This window comes from Callithrix jacchus, chromosome 8, assembly GCF_049354715.1.
Source record: "Callithrix jacchus isolate 240 chromosome 8, calJac240_pri, whole genome shotgun sequence".
Classification (NCBI taxonomy): domain Eukaryota; kingdom Metazoa; phylum Chordata; class Mammalia; order Primates; family Cebidae; genus Callithrix; species Callithrix jacchus.
In genome coordinates this window covers 44682914-44700925 of record NC_133509.1, presented here as the reverse complement: position 1 = coordinate 44700925, position 18012 = coordinate 44682914, and the positions used below count along the sequence as shown (strand labels likewise).

General features: G+C 47.9%; 1 protein-coding gene across 2 annotated transcripts in view; it reads right to left on the bottom strand.

Annotated features, from left to right (window-relative positions):
• The window catches only part of EHD4 (EH domain containing 4), an 86734-nt gene that overhangs the window by 9768 nt on the left and 58954 nt on the right, over nucleotides 1–18012 (bottom strand). For both annotated transcript variants that reach the window (XR_013521018.1, XM_035259758.3), the window contains exons 4-5: nucleotides 16001–16413; nucleotides 3906–4070 (exon numbers count right to left, since the gene is read on the bottom strand). Coding sequence is in view for 1 of the 2 variants with exons in the window: in XM_035259758.3 (XP_035115649.1) it covers nucleotides 3906–4070; nucleotides 16001–16413 (578 nt within the window). In the remaining variant the exon portion in view is untranslated. The remainder of the gene's footprint in view (nucleotides 1–3905; nucleotides 4071–16000; nucleotides 16414–18012) is intronic.

The following is an 18012-nucleotide window of genomic DNA, read 5'->3' as shown; positions in this document are numbered from 1 at the left end:
CCCTCTTGAGTGGCTGGGACCACAGGCATGAGCTACCATACCTGGCTAATTTTAATATATTTTTATGGAGACAGGGTCCCACTATATTGCCCAGGTTGTTTTCCAACCCCTGGGCTCAAGCAATCCTCCCATTTCAGCCTCCCAAAATGCTGCGATTATAGGCATGAGCCCAGCCCCATTTTTCCATTTTTCCTTTGTTGATTTATTACAGGGGTCTAGAACAGTGACTGCAGCAGCAGGCAGACAAATGCTGAGGCAGATATGGGCGGGTTTCCAGTGAAACCCCATCTTCAAGCCAAAGGCAGTTTAAAGCCTGAAGGCCAAGCTACAATTCAAATTCATGGACCAGACTGAGAACCTGTCTCCCCATTTGGCCACTTTCCTTTGACTGATCCCCACCCATCACCTATATTACATACACCTACCCTTCCCTAATTGTTTTTACACTGTCGTGCCCACCTTTGACTGGTGCCTTTGTTTTAACCTTTTTGACATACTCACAAATCAATCAGAATGCACCCCTCTATCCTATGCCTATAAAAACCCCAGACTCAGCCACACTGGGTAGATGACCTGACTTCGGGAGAGACGACCCAACCTTCCCATCTCTTCTTCACTCAGAGCTGTTTCCTTGCTTGGTAAAATCCTCCCCCCTCATCTCCCTTCCATTGTCAGCATGACCTCATTCTTCCTGGATGCGGGACAAGAGCTTGTGACCCACCAAAGGGGGGGTACCACTGGCCCTCTACCCTTACTGGTGGAGGGCAGCTGTCCCACTCAATGGAAGCAGTGGTGGGGCTGAGCTGCTCCTGGAGCCATGGGCCATTCTGATTGATTTTACCGGCCAGAGGCTGACTGAGGTGCTAACACAATGCAGAACTAAAAGAGCTAACTAGCATACTGTAACACCTCCTCTGGGGCTTTGGCATTGCAGGTACCCCTGCCTGGGCACTGGCACATTCCCCTTGGGGTGACACATTTGGTCTGGCTGCGGACCCTGCTTCTACGTGAGCACTTGGAGTGGCCGGCCAGATCCTGTACTTGCTTGCTCATGTGCTCCCTCCCTCAAGGGGCCAAGCATGCAGTTGTGGCAGCCGTGGGAGCTGCAGGCCAAAATGCAAGCCAGATGAGGCCCAGCAGGGTAGACTAGGCACCCCCTGCTGTAATCCTGGCAAAGGGGCCAAGTAAAATCCTGTGTCAACAGTGCCTGGCCCTGTAGGCTTAGTTAATATTTCTTGGATGAATGAATAAACACACACAAGTGAACAGGGCACCTCATCAGGTGACCTTAGCACCACCAAAAGTGCTAAGGTACTGGGTGTAGACCTGACTCCAGGTGATTCTCAGCAAAGGCTTGGCCCTCCAAGATGGGTATACCTCCATCTCAGTGGGCCATGGCTGCTCCTGAGACCATGCTTTTCTCACTGTCTTCCCCCAGCTCAGAGGACCGTCAGTGTCTTCTGACCTGGCCAGCCCAGGCTAGCTCTGTCATGAGTAGCTCCCTACTTTGTCATGAGTAGGTCCCAGAGTCTGCTCCCTACATTATTGGGCTCACAGGGGACCAGCAGGAGAGGCCTGTTAAGGGAGGCCTCTGCGGAGCCCCAGGTCAAGAGCAGCGTTTCCTTGTGGCAAGGTTCTGTAGCAACTTCAGGAGGCCAATGAGGCACAGAGGCCCCTACTGGGCCACAGCACAGGCTCCCTATTTCTTCAAAACTTTCATCTAGGTAAAAAAACCAAGTTCCCTTCGGAAACATATGAAGGGTACAAGGAAACAGCTGTCTTACTGCTTGGTCATGGGATGCGGGGCATAACCATGGGCGTGAATGGGGAAGTTGCCCAGGGAGACTGCTCCTAGAGCCACAGCAGTGCTCCAATACCCCTTGGTGACCAGAAAAACCCAATTTAGCCTGGGAGCACAGTAATACCCATTTCACTGCTGGAAGAAAAAAGACCTTTCTCTTCTCTCTCTCTCTCTCTCTGTGTGTGTGTGTGTGTGTGTGTGTGTGTGTGTATATTTTTTTGAGACAGGGTCTTACTTGTCTACTTGTCCAGGCTGGAGTGCAGTGGTGCAATCTTGGCTCACTACACCCGCCACCTCCCGGGCTAAACCATATTTGGTCAAATCACATGTACTAGACTCATTCACCCTGAACCCAGGCATAAAGAGCTGTCATCAAAACAGTAAAAAAAACCCATCCCTGAGTTAGTATGTAATTTATATAAAGCTTACATTAAAAAAACGCTCAGGATCAAAGTTCTCCTCCCACTGCCTCCTGGCTCTTGCCTCTTCGGCCTGACCTTCCTCTCTCCCTGAATCCTCTCCGCTTTCACCTTTCCCTCCTCCTGCCTCCGCCTGTATCTGCTTGCAGTTTTTAAATTACTCTGGCTTCAGTGCTGTCACTCTGTGGCTCAAGGCAAAAGACGGTAACCGGTGGTCTCCATGTGCAGCCGGTACACAGGTGGGCTTTGTTTGCTCTACATAGTATATTTTTGAGCCAAAATGTGAAAATCAGGTGATTTTACACACAAATCCAGACTTATGGCTTCTCTTGAGCCTTCCAGGTCTGCATTCCCACAGGGTGGTGACCCCTGGGCTACACAGGGCTTCGGCACTGTCCAATCTGTCCCGCCATGAAACCCTGACACATGCTCAGCACACCTGCAGGATGGTTTTCTTCCTTACTGACCCAGGTTTCTTGGAACCCTCATCTCTATCAAATGTGGGAAAACCTAGAGAAGGTGCCAGAGTTTCTCTTCTGCCTGGCCTGCCCCACTATTCACATTATTGGCTGGTGGCTGCAGGCATCTGACTTTATGGTTCCTGCTATACAGAAAGGACTGGCCTCCAGAGTGGAGGGGTCCCTGCACCAGATTAGAAGATGGCCAGCCTGGCTCTGTGAGGACTGTCAGCCCAGAAGCCAAGATAGTGTCCTTGCTTAGGACACCCTCATCTAACACCAGTGTAGAGACGTAGATATGCCTGTCAGGCCAGGGTGGCTGAATGTGGCACATGTTCATGCCTGGCTGGAGCCACCCAGCCACAGCTCAAGAGAGGGCTTGACAGCAGGCCAACAGCTGCCCGGCGCCAGCCTGTAAGCTCAGTGCTCCCTGTGCCCACATAGTCCAGCAGCGCCCGCAGAGCCCCACAGCCCCTATGGGAGCCCTTGAACCTGCACAGCAAGGCTGCCTGAGCACATAATCCCACAGCGTGGGGCAGGGCCGGGCAGGGCTTGAGGAGGCCGCCCAAGGTGACCCTCAAGGCCACTCCCAGCTCTGATTCCCTCAAGGTTCTGGGATTCCAAAGAGCAGTGTCACCGCAACATCAACCAGCCTCCTTAGACACAGTCTAAGAGGGTTCTCACCTGACTTTCTCATGGGAGCTTCATTTACCTTTGGCTGTGTGTCTCCTTTGTTTATGCTTTTTTTTTTTTGAGATAAAGTCTCGCTTTTGTCACCTAAGCTGAAGTGCAATAGCATGATCTCAGCTCACTGCAACCTCTGCATCCCAGGTCAAACGATTCTCCTGCCTCAGCCTTCTGAGTAGCTGGGATTACAGGTGCCCACTACGCCCAGCTGATTTTTGTATTTTTAATAGAGATGGGGTTTCACCATGTTAGCCAGGCTGGTCTTGAACTCCGGACTTCAGGTGATCCACCCACCTTGGTCTCCCATGCTGGGATTACAGGTGTGAGCTACGGTGGCTGGCCTGTTTATGCATTTTGGAAGACAGGCATTTTCTGCTTTATTCATAGCCTATTATCATGGGTCACCATTAGGAAGATGAATTCATTGCATTCTCCTTGATCCTAAACCACAAACTCCTCATGTGTCTCCAGCAAACAGCCAGATGATGCAGCACTGCATCTCCGCCCTCTGCCCATGACATTGTAATGGGATCCCAGTACCTGCATAGCCTTGACCTCGGGGAAGTCCCCTGCAGAAATCTGATATTCTCGCTGTAGCTGAATGTAGATTTCTGGTAGCCTGCTGATAAGCTCTCTCTTCTTGTTTTCCTTTCCAAATACACTGGGCATCTCCTTCTTCAAGTAGCTGATGATATAGGCATGCACCTGAGGGGTAAATAGAAATCAGGCAGGGAAGTGTCATTTAGAATTGCAACAGAGAAGGAACAAATGAGATCGCATTTTATTTCCATCATAACACATAATAGGCCCCAGACCAGGAGGGTTTCACCATGTTAGCCAGGCTGGTCTAACATGCCTGGGTTAGACGGGAGGAGGGGAGGGTCTGGGGGAGTGGAGCTATCTAAGGGTGGCTGGAATGTGACCAGACTTGGGGAAATTCTATGGCTACAGTTCTGTTGTGCCACTGAGTGGCAATTCGGATGTCTATAGGGAGTGAGTTGTATAGGTGGGGCCTGGGCGGGACAGCTCTTAGTTCCGGCAATTAACCAGAAGACCCATCAGCAAGTTTCAACAGGCTGGTGCCCTGGAGCACCAGGAAATGAAACTGAAGGCTGGTGACAATGGCTGATCAACATGGAAATCTGTGCTCAATGAACGATGAGATGAGAATTCCCATAATCCCCCTGTTATGGGAGGTTTAGACTCTGAGATCTCTACAGGTGGAACAAGTCATTTCTGCACAAGACCAGCTGCCTGGGATCAGGCTGGATGGCAGAAGATGCCTCTGGGAGAGGAGCCCCAAGAGTCTGCAGGAGAAGCCCCAGAAGCCTTGATCACTGGAGGATGGGGTAGCCAGCAGGCTGCCATTGGAGGGGTGAGAATCTGGCTTTAACATTTCTACTCTTCTACTGATTTCCAACTTTAGGATATTAAGAAATATTCACTACAAAAGTTCTCTTTGTATTTTTTTTTTTTTTTTTTTTTTTGCTATGGAATCTCACTCTGTTGCCCAGGCTGGAGTGCAGTTGTGTGATCTGGGCTCACTGCAATCTCCACCTCCTGTATCAAGTGATTTTCCTGCCTCAGCCTCCTGAGTAGCTGGGATTAGAGGCGCGTGCCACCACACCTGGCTAATTTTTGTGTTTTCAGTAGATATGGGGTTTCGCCATGTTGGCCAGGCTGGTCTCCAACTCCTGACCTCAGGTGATCCACCCACCTCAGCCTCCCAAAGTGCTGGGATTACAGGCATGAGCCACTGTGCCCGGCCTCTTTATATATCTTGAATTACACAGAGTAACTGTGAAGTCCAGTAAGTAACTAAAATAAGAAAGGATGAAAAACAGAATGGTGATAAAAAAAAAAGACTATATAGCAATGGAAAATCCTGTTAAAGAAAACAGACTTCTACTGTAATCTTGTGGAAGAGTTGAAATTAAATAAAGGCAGTAAGCAGATACGTTCAGTAGCTCAGCTGAGGGCCTGTGTGTGGACACATGCTGGACACAGCCAAAAACATTTTGAGAGGACATGGATACCAACCTTAGTACCTAATGCAACGTCTGACGTGCTCAGGCCAGACAATGCTAGCTTCCCCTCTGCACGGGCGTCGCTTAACAGAAGCACACACTGTGCTGCCTGGCTACTGCTGGGAGGATGCACTTGGAGAGCCGATGCTAAAGTTTTCTGTCACCAGCAAACCTGTTTATGTACTTACTTTTCAAATGAAGACAACAGAAATTATTTACAAGATTCTTAGAGATAACTAGAGAAACCCGAAGTTTGGCATCCGTTATTTGGAATCCTGGGCTTTAACTGCACTCCTGAGGCTGTGATGAGCAAGTAGTAAGATGGCGATTCCTCCACCTCCCACAGTGAATGCCTGGCTTGGTGTGGGTGGGCTGGGGAGGGCCGGGGCTGGGGGAGCACCCTTGGACTGGAGGGGCTGCCACTCTCCATCAGGGAGAACCAGCGCTCACCAGCTGTCATCATTTCCTTAGCCTCTGCCTTCCTGGAACCTCTGGACTGGGCCTATGTATACCTCTCTCTTCTGAGCTCAGGCTCACCCCACCCTGGAACTACCCCAAGGGAAGGAGGAGGCCCCAAAGCTGCTCAGTCTCCCAAACACCCCTCTCCCTGCCCTGGGGCCTAGCCCTGAAGCAGCTGCCAGGCCCCTGCAGGGCTTCCCAAGACCCCTCACCACCTACTAAGTAAGGTACCTTTGAGCCACCAGGCCCCAGCTCAGGGAGGGCTTAGTTCCTACTCCTCCTCCTCAGGCTGACTCCTCAATTAGCCCCTGGCCTCCTGACATTGGACACCCTGTTCCTGAACACTCCCTCATGCCCAGGGCCTGCTTTACCTACACTGAACTCAGCTGATGTGCACCTGCCACATCCTCCACCCTCCGAGTGGCACCTGATCCCTCAGATCCAGCCTCGTGGTGTTTGCCGGCTGATGACCGAGGCTGCCCAGACACCTGGCCAACAGAGCCCTGACAAACCTGGGGCTGATCTCATGCCAGGTCTCAGCTCCTTCCTCCTCCGCCAGCCTGGTGCCACCTGAGTCATGGCCCTTAGGTGGCCTGCTCACACTGCACTGCTCTTGGCCCCAGCCTTCACTTCTAGGAAGTTCCGTTGGCCTGTTCTGTAGAAGTCTCCTGTTACACTGCCTCTTCATGTCCACCGGCCTCCTGCCCTTCCTGGTGTGTCCTAGACAATAACCCAAGGCCGGCTTCTGTGCATGGACCCGCTTTCAGGAGTTCATCAAGTTGGCTGGGCATAGTGGCTCAGGCCTATAATCCCAGCACTTTGGGAAGCCAAGGCAGGTGGATCACTTGAGGTCAGGTGTTCGCGACCAGCCTGGCCAACATGGCAAAATCTCATGTCTAGTAAAAATACAAAAATTAGCTGATGTGGTATTGTGCTCTTATAGTCCCAGCTACTTGGGAGGCTGAGGCAGAAGGATCACTTGAACCCAGGAGGTGGAGGTCGCAGTGAGCTGAGATTGCATCATTGCACTCTAACCTAGGTAACAGAATGAGACTCTGTCTCAAAAAAAAAAAATAAAAATAGAGAGAACGATCCAAGATGGCCGATCGCTAACATCCCGGGATTGCAGCTCTCAGGGAAGGCGCGGAGAACTAGAGGACGCCACACTGGTCGCTCACGGAGCAGAAGATCCCCCAGTGGTGGAAACACAAGAGTCGCCAGCGCGACTCTCGTGGTCGGCGCAGCGGTTCTGCCGGCACCTCGACGAGGCAGCGCTCAGCGCAGAGTAAACGGGACCGGTTCCCCTTCTGACCGAGGTTTGGAGCCCCCGGAAGGCAGAGTCGCCTACTACGGAAACAAGAAGGAAGCCCGACAGGAGAATCCTGGGCAGAAAAGCACCATCAGTTTTAACGCCGCTGCTCTGGCCCTGGGAACTAACAACCTGGACGTCCACTCAAGAGACCTTATCTGAAAGTTGGTAATTTCAAATACGACAGGAGGATAAATTTACAATGACGGGAAGAAACCAGCGTAAAAAAAGCTGAGAATACTCAAAGTCAGAATGCCTCTCCCTCTAAAGATGATCACAGTTCCACATCAACAATGGAACAAGGCTTGATGGAGAACGAGCGCCTCCTGATGACAGAATCACTCCTCAAGGAATGGATAATAACAAACTTCGGTGAGTTAAAAGAACATGTTGTAGCCCAATGTAAAGAAACTAGGAACTTTGAAAAAAGGTTTGATGAAATCCTATTGAGAATAGACAACTTAGAGAGGAGTATGAGTGAATTAATGGAACTGAAGAGTACAATACAGGAACTCCGAGAAGTATGCACAGGTTTAAACACTCGAATTGTTCAAGCAGAAGAAGGGATATCAGAGGTCAAAGTCCAACTTAATGAAATAAAACGTGAAGAAAAGATTAGAGAAAAAAGGATAAAAAGGAATGAGCAAAGTCTCCAAGAAATGTGGGACTATGTGAAAAGACCAAATTTACGTTTGATAGGTGTACCTGAATGCGACGGAGAGAATGAATCCAAGCTGGAAAATACCCTTCAGGATATTATTCAGGAAAATTTTCCTAAACTAGCAAAGCAGGTCAACATTCAACCCCAGGTAATACAGAGAACACCACAAAGATATTCCTCAAGAAGAGCAACCCCAAGGCACATAATCGTTAGATTTGCCAGGGTTGAAACGAAGGAGAGGATACTAAGGGCAGCCAGAGAGAAAGGTCAGATTACCCACAAAGGCAAGCCTATCAGACTTACAGCAGATCTCTCGGCAGAAAGTCTACAGGCCAGAAGAGAGTGGGGGCCAATATTCAACATCCTCAAAGAACAGAACCTTCAGCCCAGAATTTCATATCCAGCCAAACTAAGCTTCACAACTGAAGGAAAAATAAAATCTTTTATGAACAAGCAAGAACTCAGAGATTTTATTACCACCAGGCCTGCTTTACAAGAGCTTCTGAAAGAAGCATTACACACAGAAAGAAACAACCAATATTAGCCTTTCTAAAAATACACCAAAAAGTAAAGAGCACCAACATAAAGAAGAATTTACACCAACAAATGGATAAAACAGCCAGTCAACATCAAATGGCAGTAACCCTAAATTTAAATTGACTGAATTCCCAATCAAAAGACACCAAAACCCAATGGCATGTTACATCCAGACCTGTTTCACATGCAAGGATACACAAAGACTCAAAACAAAGGGATGGAGAAAGATTTACCAACCAAATGGAGAGCAAAAATAAATAATAAATAAATAAAAAGCAGGAGTTGCAATTCTTGTATCGGATAAAATAGATTTTAAAGCAACAAAGATATAGTGGTAAAAGGATCAATGCAACAACAAGAGCTAAAGATCCTAACACCCAGATAGGAGACTTAGATTCAATGAGACAGAAAATTAATAAGGATATCAAGGACTCGAACTCAGATCCAGAACAAGTAAACTTAATAAATATTCATAGAGCTCTCCACTTCAAATACACAAAATATACATTCTTGTCAATACCACATCACACCTACCCATTAGTTTAAATGAAACATTGGCCATTATTAATACCCAATTTTTTTCAAAATAAAGCAATATTTCCATTTACTCTCCCTCTTTCTCTTCCTCTTTCTTCCTCTCCTTTACTTATTTTTTTTTTCTTTCCTTCTCTCAAAAAAAAAGAAATCAACTTGTAAACCTCTAGATCCAGGTTGGCAATGTCTCTTTCATTGCTTGATTTCCTTTCTTCCCTTCCCTCCCTCCCTCCCTCCCCGCTTCCTCCCTTCCTTCCTTCCTTCCTTCCTTCATCCCTTCCTTCCTCCCTACCGTCCTTATTCCCTTCCTTCCTGCCTTCCTCCCCCCCCAAAAAAAAAAAAAAATAAATAAAAATAAAAAAATAAAAAGTTCATCAAGTCACAAGGTAAATTATAGTTGTTAGCATCATGGAGTATTGAATCTGGAAGTGACCCCTGACGCTAATTTAATTCCTGGTTCCAGGATGTCCATGTGACTCACTCAAGGTCACATGGCTAGCTGGCAGCCGTAGAGTTGGCACTATCATCCAAGTGCCTCGTTCCTGTCCTTCCAGAACTAATGATACCCTGTGGGGATGCATTAATCATTTTATTGAAGTTGTTCAAAATCTGGAATTCAAAATGAACTGTGTCCCACAGAATGAGTTAGGAAAACTTTGATCTGAGGTTTGACTTCTGACTGTGCCTAATTCACTGAGAGGCTTTGGAAGGGTCCTTTATTCTCCCTTTCCCCACACATCAAACTCAGACGCAGTGATGGCACACAAATGTCAGGATACCATGTGGCAATGCGGGTGAAGCTTGAGAGCTGCTGGTAGGATGGCACCCTGTCATTTTCTAAAGTCATTTGGTAAACAGATGGGACAGCTTGAATGGCTAAAATCCACAGACAGCCTGCAAATCTCACTCCTGCACTTATGTGTCAAAGGTGTCTCCTAATAAACACCAGACCAAGGGCTAGACCTGGCAGTTGTCCCTGGGGAAGGAGGTGGAAACACTCAGGTCTTTTAAATTTATATGGAGAGAAAACTAATTGGGAAGGGGAGGAGTATGAAAGAGAAGAAGGGGATGAGACCTAGCGCTGGAAGATGAGGTTCACGCCCCCTGACCACTGCCTACCCACTGAGCAATTAATTTGGGGCCAGGCGTGGGATCTCCGCCTCAGCGTGCTCATCCACAAATTAGAAACGACAACAACCTTCATCTCACAGAGTTAAGAGAATAAACGAGATCATGGATTTGAATGCCTGCTCTCACTAGAAAGAGGAGCAAATGTTATTTGTTTTCAACTAATGGCCAAAGACCTACAGGTGGAGGTGCAGTAATGACAGAGAGGGTTCCCGGCTGTTAGTCCTTACCAAAGAAGTCATAAACTCTGTATATTTAAATAGTAATAAAATGAATTTGGGTTCCAAGTGTTTAATTCACAAGTGAATGACTTTGAGCCCTGGGGGCTTTTGAACATTCATATCTTGTTCAAGTCATCCTTTGCCTTGTGTAAGGTTGCAGAAGCCCCAAGGCATCTAATGGGGATGACCCGGGGAAATCAAAGGGATCAAAATGACAAAATGACAATTTTTCTCTAGGCTAATAACGCAATGAGCAGAAAGGAATGTCCTCCCCTTTATATGTATATAAATGTATATGTAGTTCACACTTACACCCTGAAACAGATCTCATTAATTGTGTCCAGTGTGTGTGCGTGTGTCTCTGTCTCCAAGACTAAATATGTTGCCCATATCACTGTACTAAAGAGTGATATGGGCCACATCCACTCTGGGCTCAGAGGGTAACTTCAGTGAGTGCTGGATGCCGGAAGTGACCAGTGCTGGAATGAAAAGCTTCATGGAATGTGAAGATCAGGCAGTATTTTGGGGCAGGCAGGCTGGGCAGGCACGGTGACACACTGTGCCACGCTCATCTGCAACCTGAACATGACCTGCTGGAGACCTGTGGCTTTGGAAGCCCAGCTCTGGAAACCTGCATAGAGTATTTAAAACCAGGGTATCAGCATGTTTATAAAGTGGGTTTGTGAAAAAACTCAGTTATTATTAATACCTAGACCCAAAAGATGAACCTGTGGGGTAACAAGAGAGACTATTAGAGGCAGAGAAAGGCGCGTTCCCACTTGAGAGACAGTTTGTTATTCTGTTCAGATCAAAACGGGCACCAATGGCACGTGTAATTCTGAGCTGCCTTAAAGGGGACCGGAGGGGGCCGCACAGTCATCTGAGGTCAACCTTCAAAGAGGCAGGCTTCCATTTATGGGCTCAAGCACTGAAAACATGCACAGTAGCTCAGGGCTGCTGACTATTTTTAGAGCCCCGCTGGGGACTAGGCAATACCATGATCTTCATTATCCATTATATCAGGATTCCCACACACGTTAGCCTAGATCCATTTGGTGCACAAAAAATGCCTCATTTCTCTATTGAAGGAAATTTTTTTTTTTTTTTTTTGTGATTTGCTCTGTCGCCCGGCTGGAGTGCAGTGGTGCAACCCCAGCTTACTACAACCTCTGCCTCCCAGGTTCAAACCATTCTCCTGCCTCAGCCTCCTTAGTAGTAGCTGGGAGTACAGGCACCTGCCACCATATCCAGCTAATTTTTGTATTTTTAGTAGAGATGGGGTTTCACCATGTTAGCCAGGCTGGTCTCGAACTCCTGACCTTAGGTGATCCACCCACCTCAGCCTTCCAAAGTGCTGAGATTACAGGCATGAGCCACCGTGCCGGGCCTATAGAAGGACTTTGATGGTGCAAACAGACAGGAAAGCCAGGCTCTGTACATCACATGTGACTGAGAAGAGAATACATTTGAAAGAATAAGCTAAATTCCACAGAACTACAGTGAACCTCGAAAATCACTGACCTCTCCTCTTCTGAGTTTTACTTGTTTCTTCCTCAAATGTTGCCTCATTTTTTGTTGAGCAAAGATCTCCAAATGGGTGACAGCCTTTCCTACTCTTGGGCAGTATGTTTACAAAGGGTGGGTCTCATATGAACTTGCCTTACTTTGTTCATTTATCCCAGGAGCAGTATTGTTTGGGATTTCTGTGAGTCTTATTTCTTTAATTTGGCTATTTTAGTTATAGCTGAATAAAAGCAAATGACCTTTTCCAAATCCTTTTTTGGGCTTTCCCAAAATAGCTTCCTTTAAAGAATCATTAAATGAACCCTGATAGGCATCTCAGCATGTGAGCTGTCTTTCAAGAAGAGTATCTACTGAGATGGTAAGAAGTGATCTTTGAGAATAACCAAAAACCCACTCTAAAGGTTCCCTGTTCCTTAGAGAGTTGTGAAAAAAACATGTAAACAGAAAAAGCAGGGAAAGAAGCTTCAATAGCTCTCTGGGAAGAGGATCTACTTTTCATATTATTAAAATTCCATCGTTATGACACCTTGAGTTTGATTAAAACGATGACGCACTTCTTTTATCTCGATGGGCCATGAGTCCTGCTTAATTATGGTGTTCTATAAATAAACACACTCCACAACCCAACTCAGACTTGACACCTCTTAGCTGACATCTGAAAACTTACCCTTTGCATGTTTTCAAAGTGTCAGCTTGATAACCCTAAACTTTGTAGGGTTTCCGTGGATGGAGACTTTTACAGAATTAAAAGAATAACAGGTCAGTGCGGAAAACAAGGACACGAGGAGGTACTGTAGCTGCCGCTCACTCCCGGTTTCAGGTGACGGCTTTCTGGACCGAGGTCACACCGACCGAGGTTTCAACACATACTTAGCGGCTTACAGGCTGTGAAGCCTTGGGGACATGACTTCACAATCCTGAGCTTCGGCTTCCCGAGGTGGGAAATGAGGACAAAAGTGCCAAACTGTGTAGTTGTCAACAGGATCAAACAGAATAGCACACGGAATGCAGACTAGAGCTTTGGAACACTGTTGGTGTGAGAAAAGGAAAACTGGATCAAGAGAAAGGTTAATACACCAAAATAAAAGCACTTTGGGGAAACAGTCCAAAACCAAAAACTCAGGTAAGGCTCTGTCCATTTAAGCACAAACAAGTCGGCGGTGGAAGATGAAACGGCAGGTGGTGTGAAATCAATGCCATGAGTGGGCGGCTGAGGCCAGTGCGCCGAGTCCAGCTTCTCCTCTGGTGGAGCCCGATTCCCGTCCCCACCCCCAGCAGGGCACTACCCACAAGCAACTGGCACCAAGAAGCTCCGGCTGCAAATATCCGCACTTCTTTCCTTTGTGAAAAGGAACAAGCCAGATACTATTCTTAGGCAGAAAAAAACCCACAAGCCTTTTTCCTATAAGTAAGCTCAGCAAGTTTGACTGTCCCCCACTCCCCGCATCCACACAAGGGTTTTCATTATTCCCAGCGTTAGAATACAGAGCAGTGTTCTGTGCCTCTCCACACCCAGGCCACCCTGGCCCGTTAGGAGGGTTAAGTGCTCAGCATTTCCAGGGAGCTTTCTGCTCCTTATTTATTTATATGACTGAATACAGCAGCTTATATGAATTTGGGTTCCAAGAATTTTATTCACAAGTGAATGACACTGACCCCTGGGGGTTTCTGAACATTCGTATCTTTTTTAAGTCATCCTTTGCCTTGTTTAAGGTTGCAGAAGCCCCAAGGCATCTAATGGGGAAGACCAGGGGGAAATCAAATGGACCAGTCACTGGGTCCTCAGCAATAACTGGTAAATGAAGAATGTCCTGAGCACTTAAAAATAGTTAAAAAAAAAATCTTTAAATCTGCAAAGACTATGGCAAGTTACCAACTTTGGTTATAAAATAATGTGAGGTGTCACATACCCTGAAGGTTAAGTTCAGTTGTACCTGCTGGAGAAAGGAAATACCATAAGACAAGCGATCACCATCCTTCCTGCTACCAAGCATTAGGCCCAGGACAAGGGCGTGGGAGAAATCATTTCAGGAGAGCTGCACATAAGTGGATTTACAAACTAGTTCGCACAACTGCCTTGCAGAATTGGGAGAAAACTGGCTTGTGGTTCTGGAAAGGAAGCCACCTGCACCAGGAAGAGTGGATAAAGAAAGGTGACTCACACAAGCATCACACCACTGAGGGTTAGCTGAGCCACACAGAGGAATGTGTGCATGCACTGGGACACAGGTGACAGAGAGGGACACAAGACACTGAGGTCCTGTGTGAGGGGCAGCAGCAGCCAGGGAGGTGTTCATTTTCACCCAGGCGAGAGGCTGCCCTGTGAGCATACTGGTATGAGGACAGGCTGCTAATGAGCAGCAAGAAGGAGGAAGGCTTGGCCCTGTCTCAGCTGTTGCCCTCAGGGAAGCCCTCCCTGCCTCTGGAATTGTGGCAGCGTCCACACCGTGACTGGCACATAGCTCCCCATTCTGCAACAGGGTGTTTGGAGCCTCCCTCCTCTACCAGGTGAGTCTTCTGGCCTTGGCCCAGGGGTGCTGAGCACTTGGTGACTGAATGGGGCAAAGTGGTGGTGACCAGAAGGCTGACCTGCTGGGCCCCAGGGCCCATCCACTCACTGAGAGGTAAGAGGAATGTGGGAGGGGACATGGGTTCCTTGCTGCTGGAAGATAAAGGGAAGGTGAGCTGACTTCATTTCTTGACCAAGTACTAGTGGATCTGGAAATTCAGCCCTGCGGATTGGTGTCAGCTGAGGTGATGGGGTCCAAAGCGGAAGGCTGGCCAGGGGGCTATGAGGCTTGATTTCTCGTCCTAGCTTTGTCATTATTGGATTAGGTGACCCTGGAGAGGTCACTTACTTGCCTTTTCCTTGTAAGATCAGACAGCCAGCACAGGTCTTTAGATTCCATCTTGGCTGATCATCAGAATCACCTAGGGAGTTCTCCACACACACAGATGCAAACGTGTGCACTTAGACACATGTATATGCACATGTGGCTATGTGTGCATGTGCAACCCTATAGCCGAGGCTCTGGGGCAGGACCTGGGCTGTATGTTGCTTCTGTTGATCAGCCAGGTTTGAACTTCACTGGGACTAGATAAAACTCTAAAGGCACTTCCAGCATTAGAGGACAATGATTTTATGAAACATGCACGTATTTTTTAAAGTGCCATTTTTTTTTCACTGTATTTTCTCTTGGAGGAGTGATATGCTTTTCTCTCTTTGGAGACATGAATTGACTCTGCCACTTGATGGATGTCAGCAGGTCACCTGTCACTGCCCCATTGGGTATACACTGCTGGGGCTGCTGAAAGGCTCAGGTATGAGGCAAGGGAGCCTGGAGCCCAGGCATGCAGGCTCATACTCTGCATCGCAGAATGAGGATGAGGTGTGACTCCACACCAGCACACTCCCAAGGGTTAGGCTGAGCCAAGTCTCCCCTGAATCCAGGTAGTAACATTGGCCTTTGGTGCAAGGGGAATAGCAGTGGCCTCTCAGCATCCCGTTGGCCTCACCAATGCCACCTGTCTCAGGTTTGGCTGGTTATATTCCTATCGTCCTGATATCCTAACAGCTACCATGTAGCAGGTACAGTGACTGATCCCTCCCTTTGCACCAGGCACTATGCCAAGTGCTCTGTCACACTGACAAACTGTCACCCCAAGTCCTCATAAGTACCTTGTGAAGTGCTCTTATTAGCTCCAAAGTACAGATTGGAGAACAGGGTTAGTGATCTGCCCAGCAGTGCAGAGCCAGGAGCTAGGGTGTCAGCAGGGACACCTTACCTTGAGGCTGTATTGTTTTTTATTTTTTTTGAACAGAGTTTTTCTTTTGTTGCCCAGGCTGGAATGCAGTGGTGCGATCTTGGCTCACTGCAACGTCTGCTTTCTGGTTTCATGCGATTCTCCTGCCTCAGCCTCTCAAGTAACTGGATTACAGATGCCCGCCACCACTCACAGGTAATTTTTGTATTTTTAGTAGAGATGGGGTTTCACCATATTGACCAGGCTAGTCTTGAAGTCCTGACCTCGTGATATACTTGCCTTGGCCTCCCAAAGTGCTGGGATTACAGGTGTGATTCACTACACCCGGCCCCTGAGGCTGTATTGTTAACCTAGGGCGTGTTCATTCCGTAAGGCTTCTGGATGGAGCCTCCTCCTACACATCTTGCCTCTGGAGAGCAGAGGGCAGAGTCCCAGCCCTTGACCTCTGTGCAGGGCATGTCCTGGCTTACCTTGGCCAGCCTCGCTCGCTTGATGAGGTCATTGAGTTTGCGCACCGCTGCCTTCTGGGGAAGGCTCTGGATGTCTCTGAAGAGGTCCTGGGCCTCGGCCTCGAAGAGTCGGCGGTTGTCCGTGTTCTGCAGGGGCTGCGCCCAGAAGGAGCCAATGTAGACGCGCAGCACCTCGGGTGTGTTGATGACCTTGCCCAGGGACCACATGAGGGCCCCGTAGACCCGCATCAGCTGCTGTGTGTCCACTTGGTCAGCCTTGTTCAGCACCACACGGATCTTGTCGTCCTGTCCCCGGAAGGCCTTGATGGCCTCTGAGAATTCGTCTGAGATGTCCAGCTTGTGAGCGTCAAAAAGAAGGATGATCCTGTCCACCCTCTCGGCAAACCACTGCAGGACCTGGCAGAAGTCATAGCCTGGGTGGAGAGAAGGACACATCAGTGTGGCTACTACTGCAGGAGCCACGTTTACTGGGAGGGCTCAGGAATAGTCTCGCTCTCCAGCAGCTGCCAGGGAGACAGCCCTTCCTGGTGACTTGAAAATCACAAGCCGAGATGAATCTGGGCGGGAAGGATCTGGGGAGCCCTTCCACAGAGGAGGGAGGCAATAGAATGGGGCTCATGGTCACTTTGGGAATTGCAGACTTCCATATCTGCGATTTCATTTAGTCTTCATGAGTGTGTTATTTCACCTAATACAGACCATTTGCTTGATGGAAAAATTGGCCAATGGTTCTGTAAAAACACAGGCCATGAGTCAAAAGGTCTTACTTCTGAAAAGTCTCACTTTTCTGAAAGCCCCAGATAGAGAAAAAAGAGAACCAGAGGCCACCTGGCATCCCATGGGGTGTCCAGTAAGCAAGTAAGCATAACAGAAGAGGCACTGCCTTCACTTAACCCAAGTTTGTAGAGTGCTAAGGAGGTCAAAGGTTGGCCCAGCCAGCGTTATGATCAATATTTATCTTTGGACTATTTATAGCTCGGGTATATTGTAAATATTTTAAAAATTACATATCGCAGCCATTGTATGAAATGGTCTCTTGCCAGTTTCTTTTTTAAAATGGCCAGGCCCACAGCAAATTCTGTTCAGCCTACCCTGGCCACTTCCACAAATCATGCAGCTGCATAAACACTCCTCAGCCCAAGGTCAAGACTCTCAGGCCTTTCCCCAGGGAGGCAAATGCCCACAAAAAGCAAACAAGAGGAGGCCAATCCCATGAAGCTGACTTTGAATCTCAGTCTGATTAGCTGCAGGAGCAGAGTCTCAATCCAGCCCAGCTAGTGCTGAGATGTCACCTTGCTGGACCCCCCTGCTAGGGGTCTCCCCTCTTCTTTTAGATTTTGAAAACTTTCAAACATACAGAAACATCCATAGAGTCATATACTGAATGCTGATGTTGCTACCACATAATTTTAACAAATGTTGACATTTTGCTTTGTTTGCTATTTCAGATGCTTTTTTTTTTTTTCTTTTTGAGATGGAGTTTTGCTCTTCTTACCCAGGTTGGAGTGCAATGGCAAGATCTCGGCTCACCACAACCTCCGCCTCCTGGGTTCAGGCAATTCTCCTGCCTCAGCCTCCCGAATAGCTGGGATTACAGGCACGCACCACTATGCCCAGCCAATTTTTTGTATTTTTAGTAGAGACGGGGTTTCACCATGTTGACCAGGATGGTCTCGATCTCTTGACCTCGTGATCCACCCACCTCGGCCTCCCAAAGTGCTGGGATTACAGGCTTGAGCCACTGTGCCCGGCCTTATTTCAGATACTTTTAAAAACCAAGTATAGTTTAGAGACCATACAGTGGTGAGAACTAACTAGATCTTCACTTGTCAACACAGGTAAATCTCCAGAACAGAACAAGAGTGAAAACGTATGTACAGCACGATAACATTCACATGAAATGTTGAAATACAAAATACTCAACCATCTATGGATACAGACTAAAGCACAAATACAAAAATGTCAACATCGATTGTGAGACCCTGGCGGGCTGTCAGGGTGGAGACGGTGTG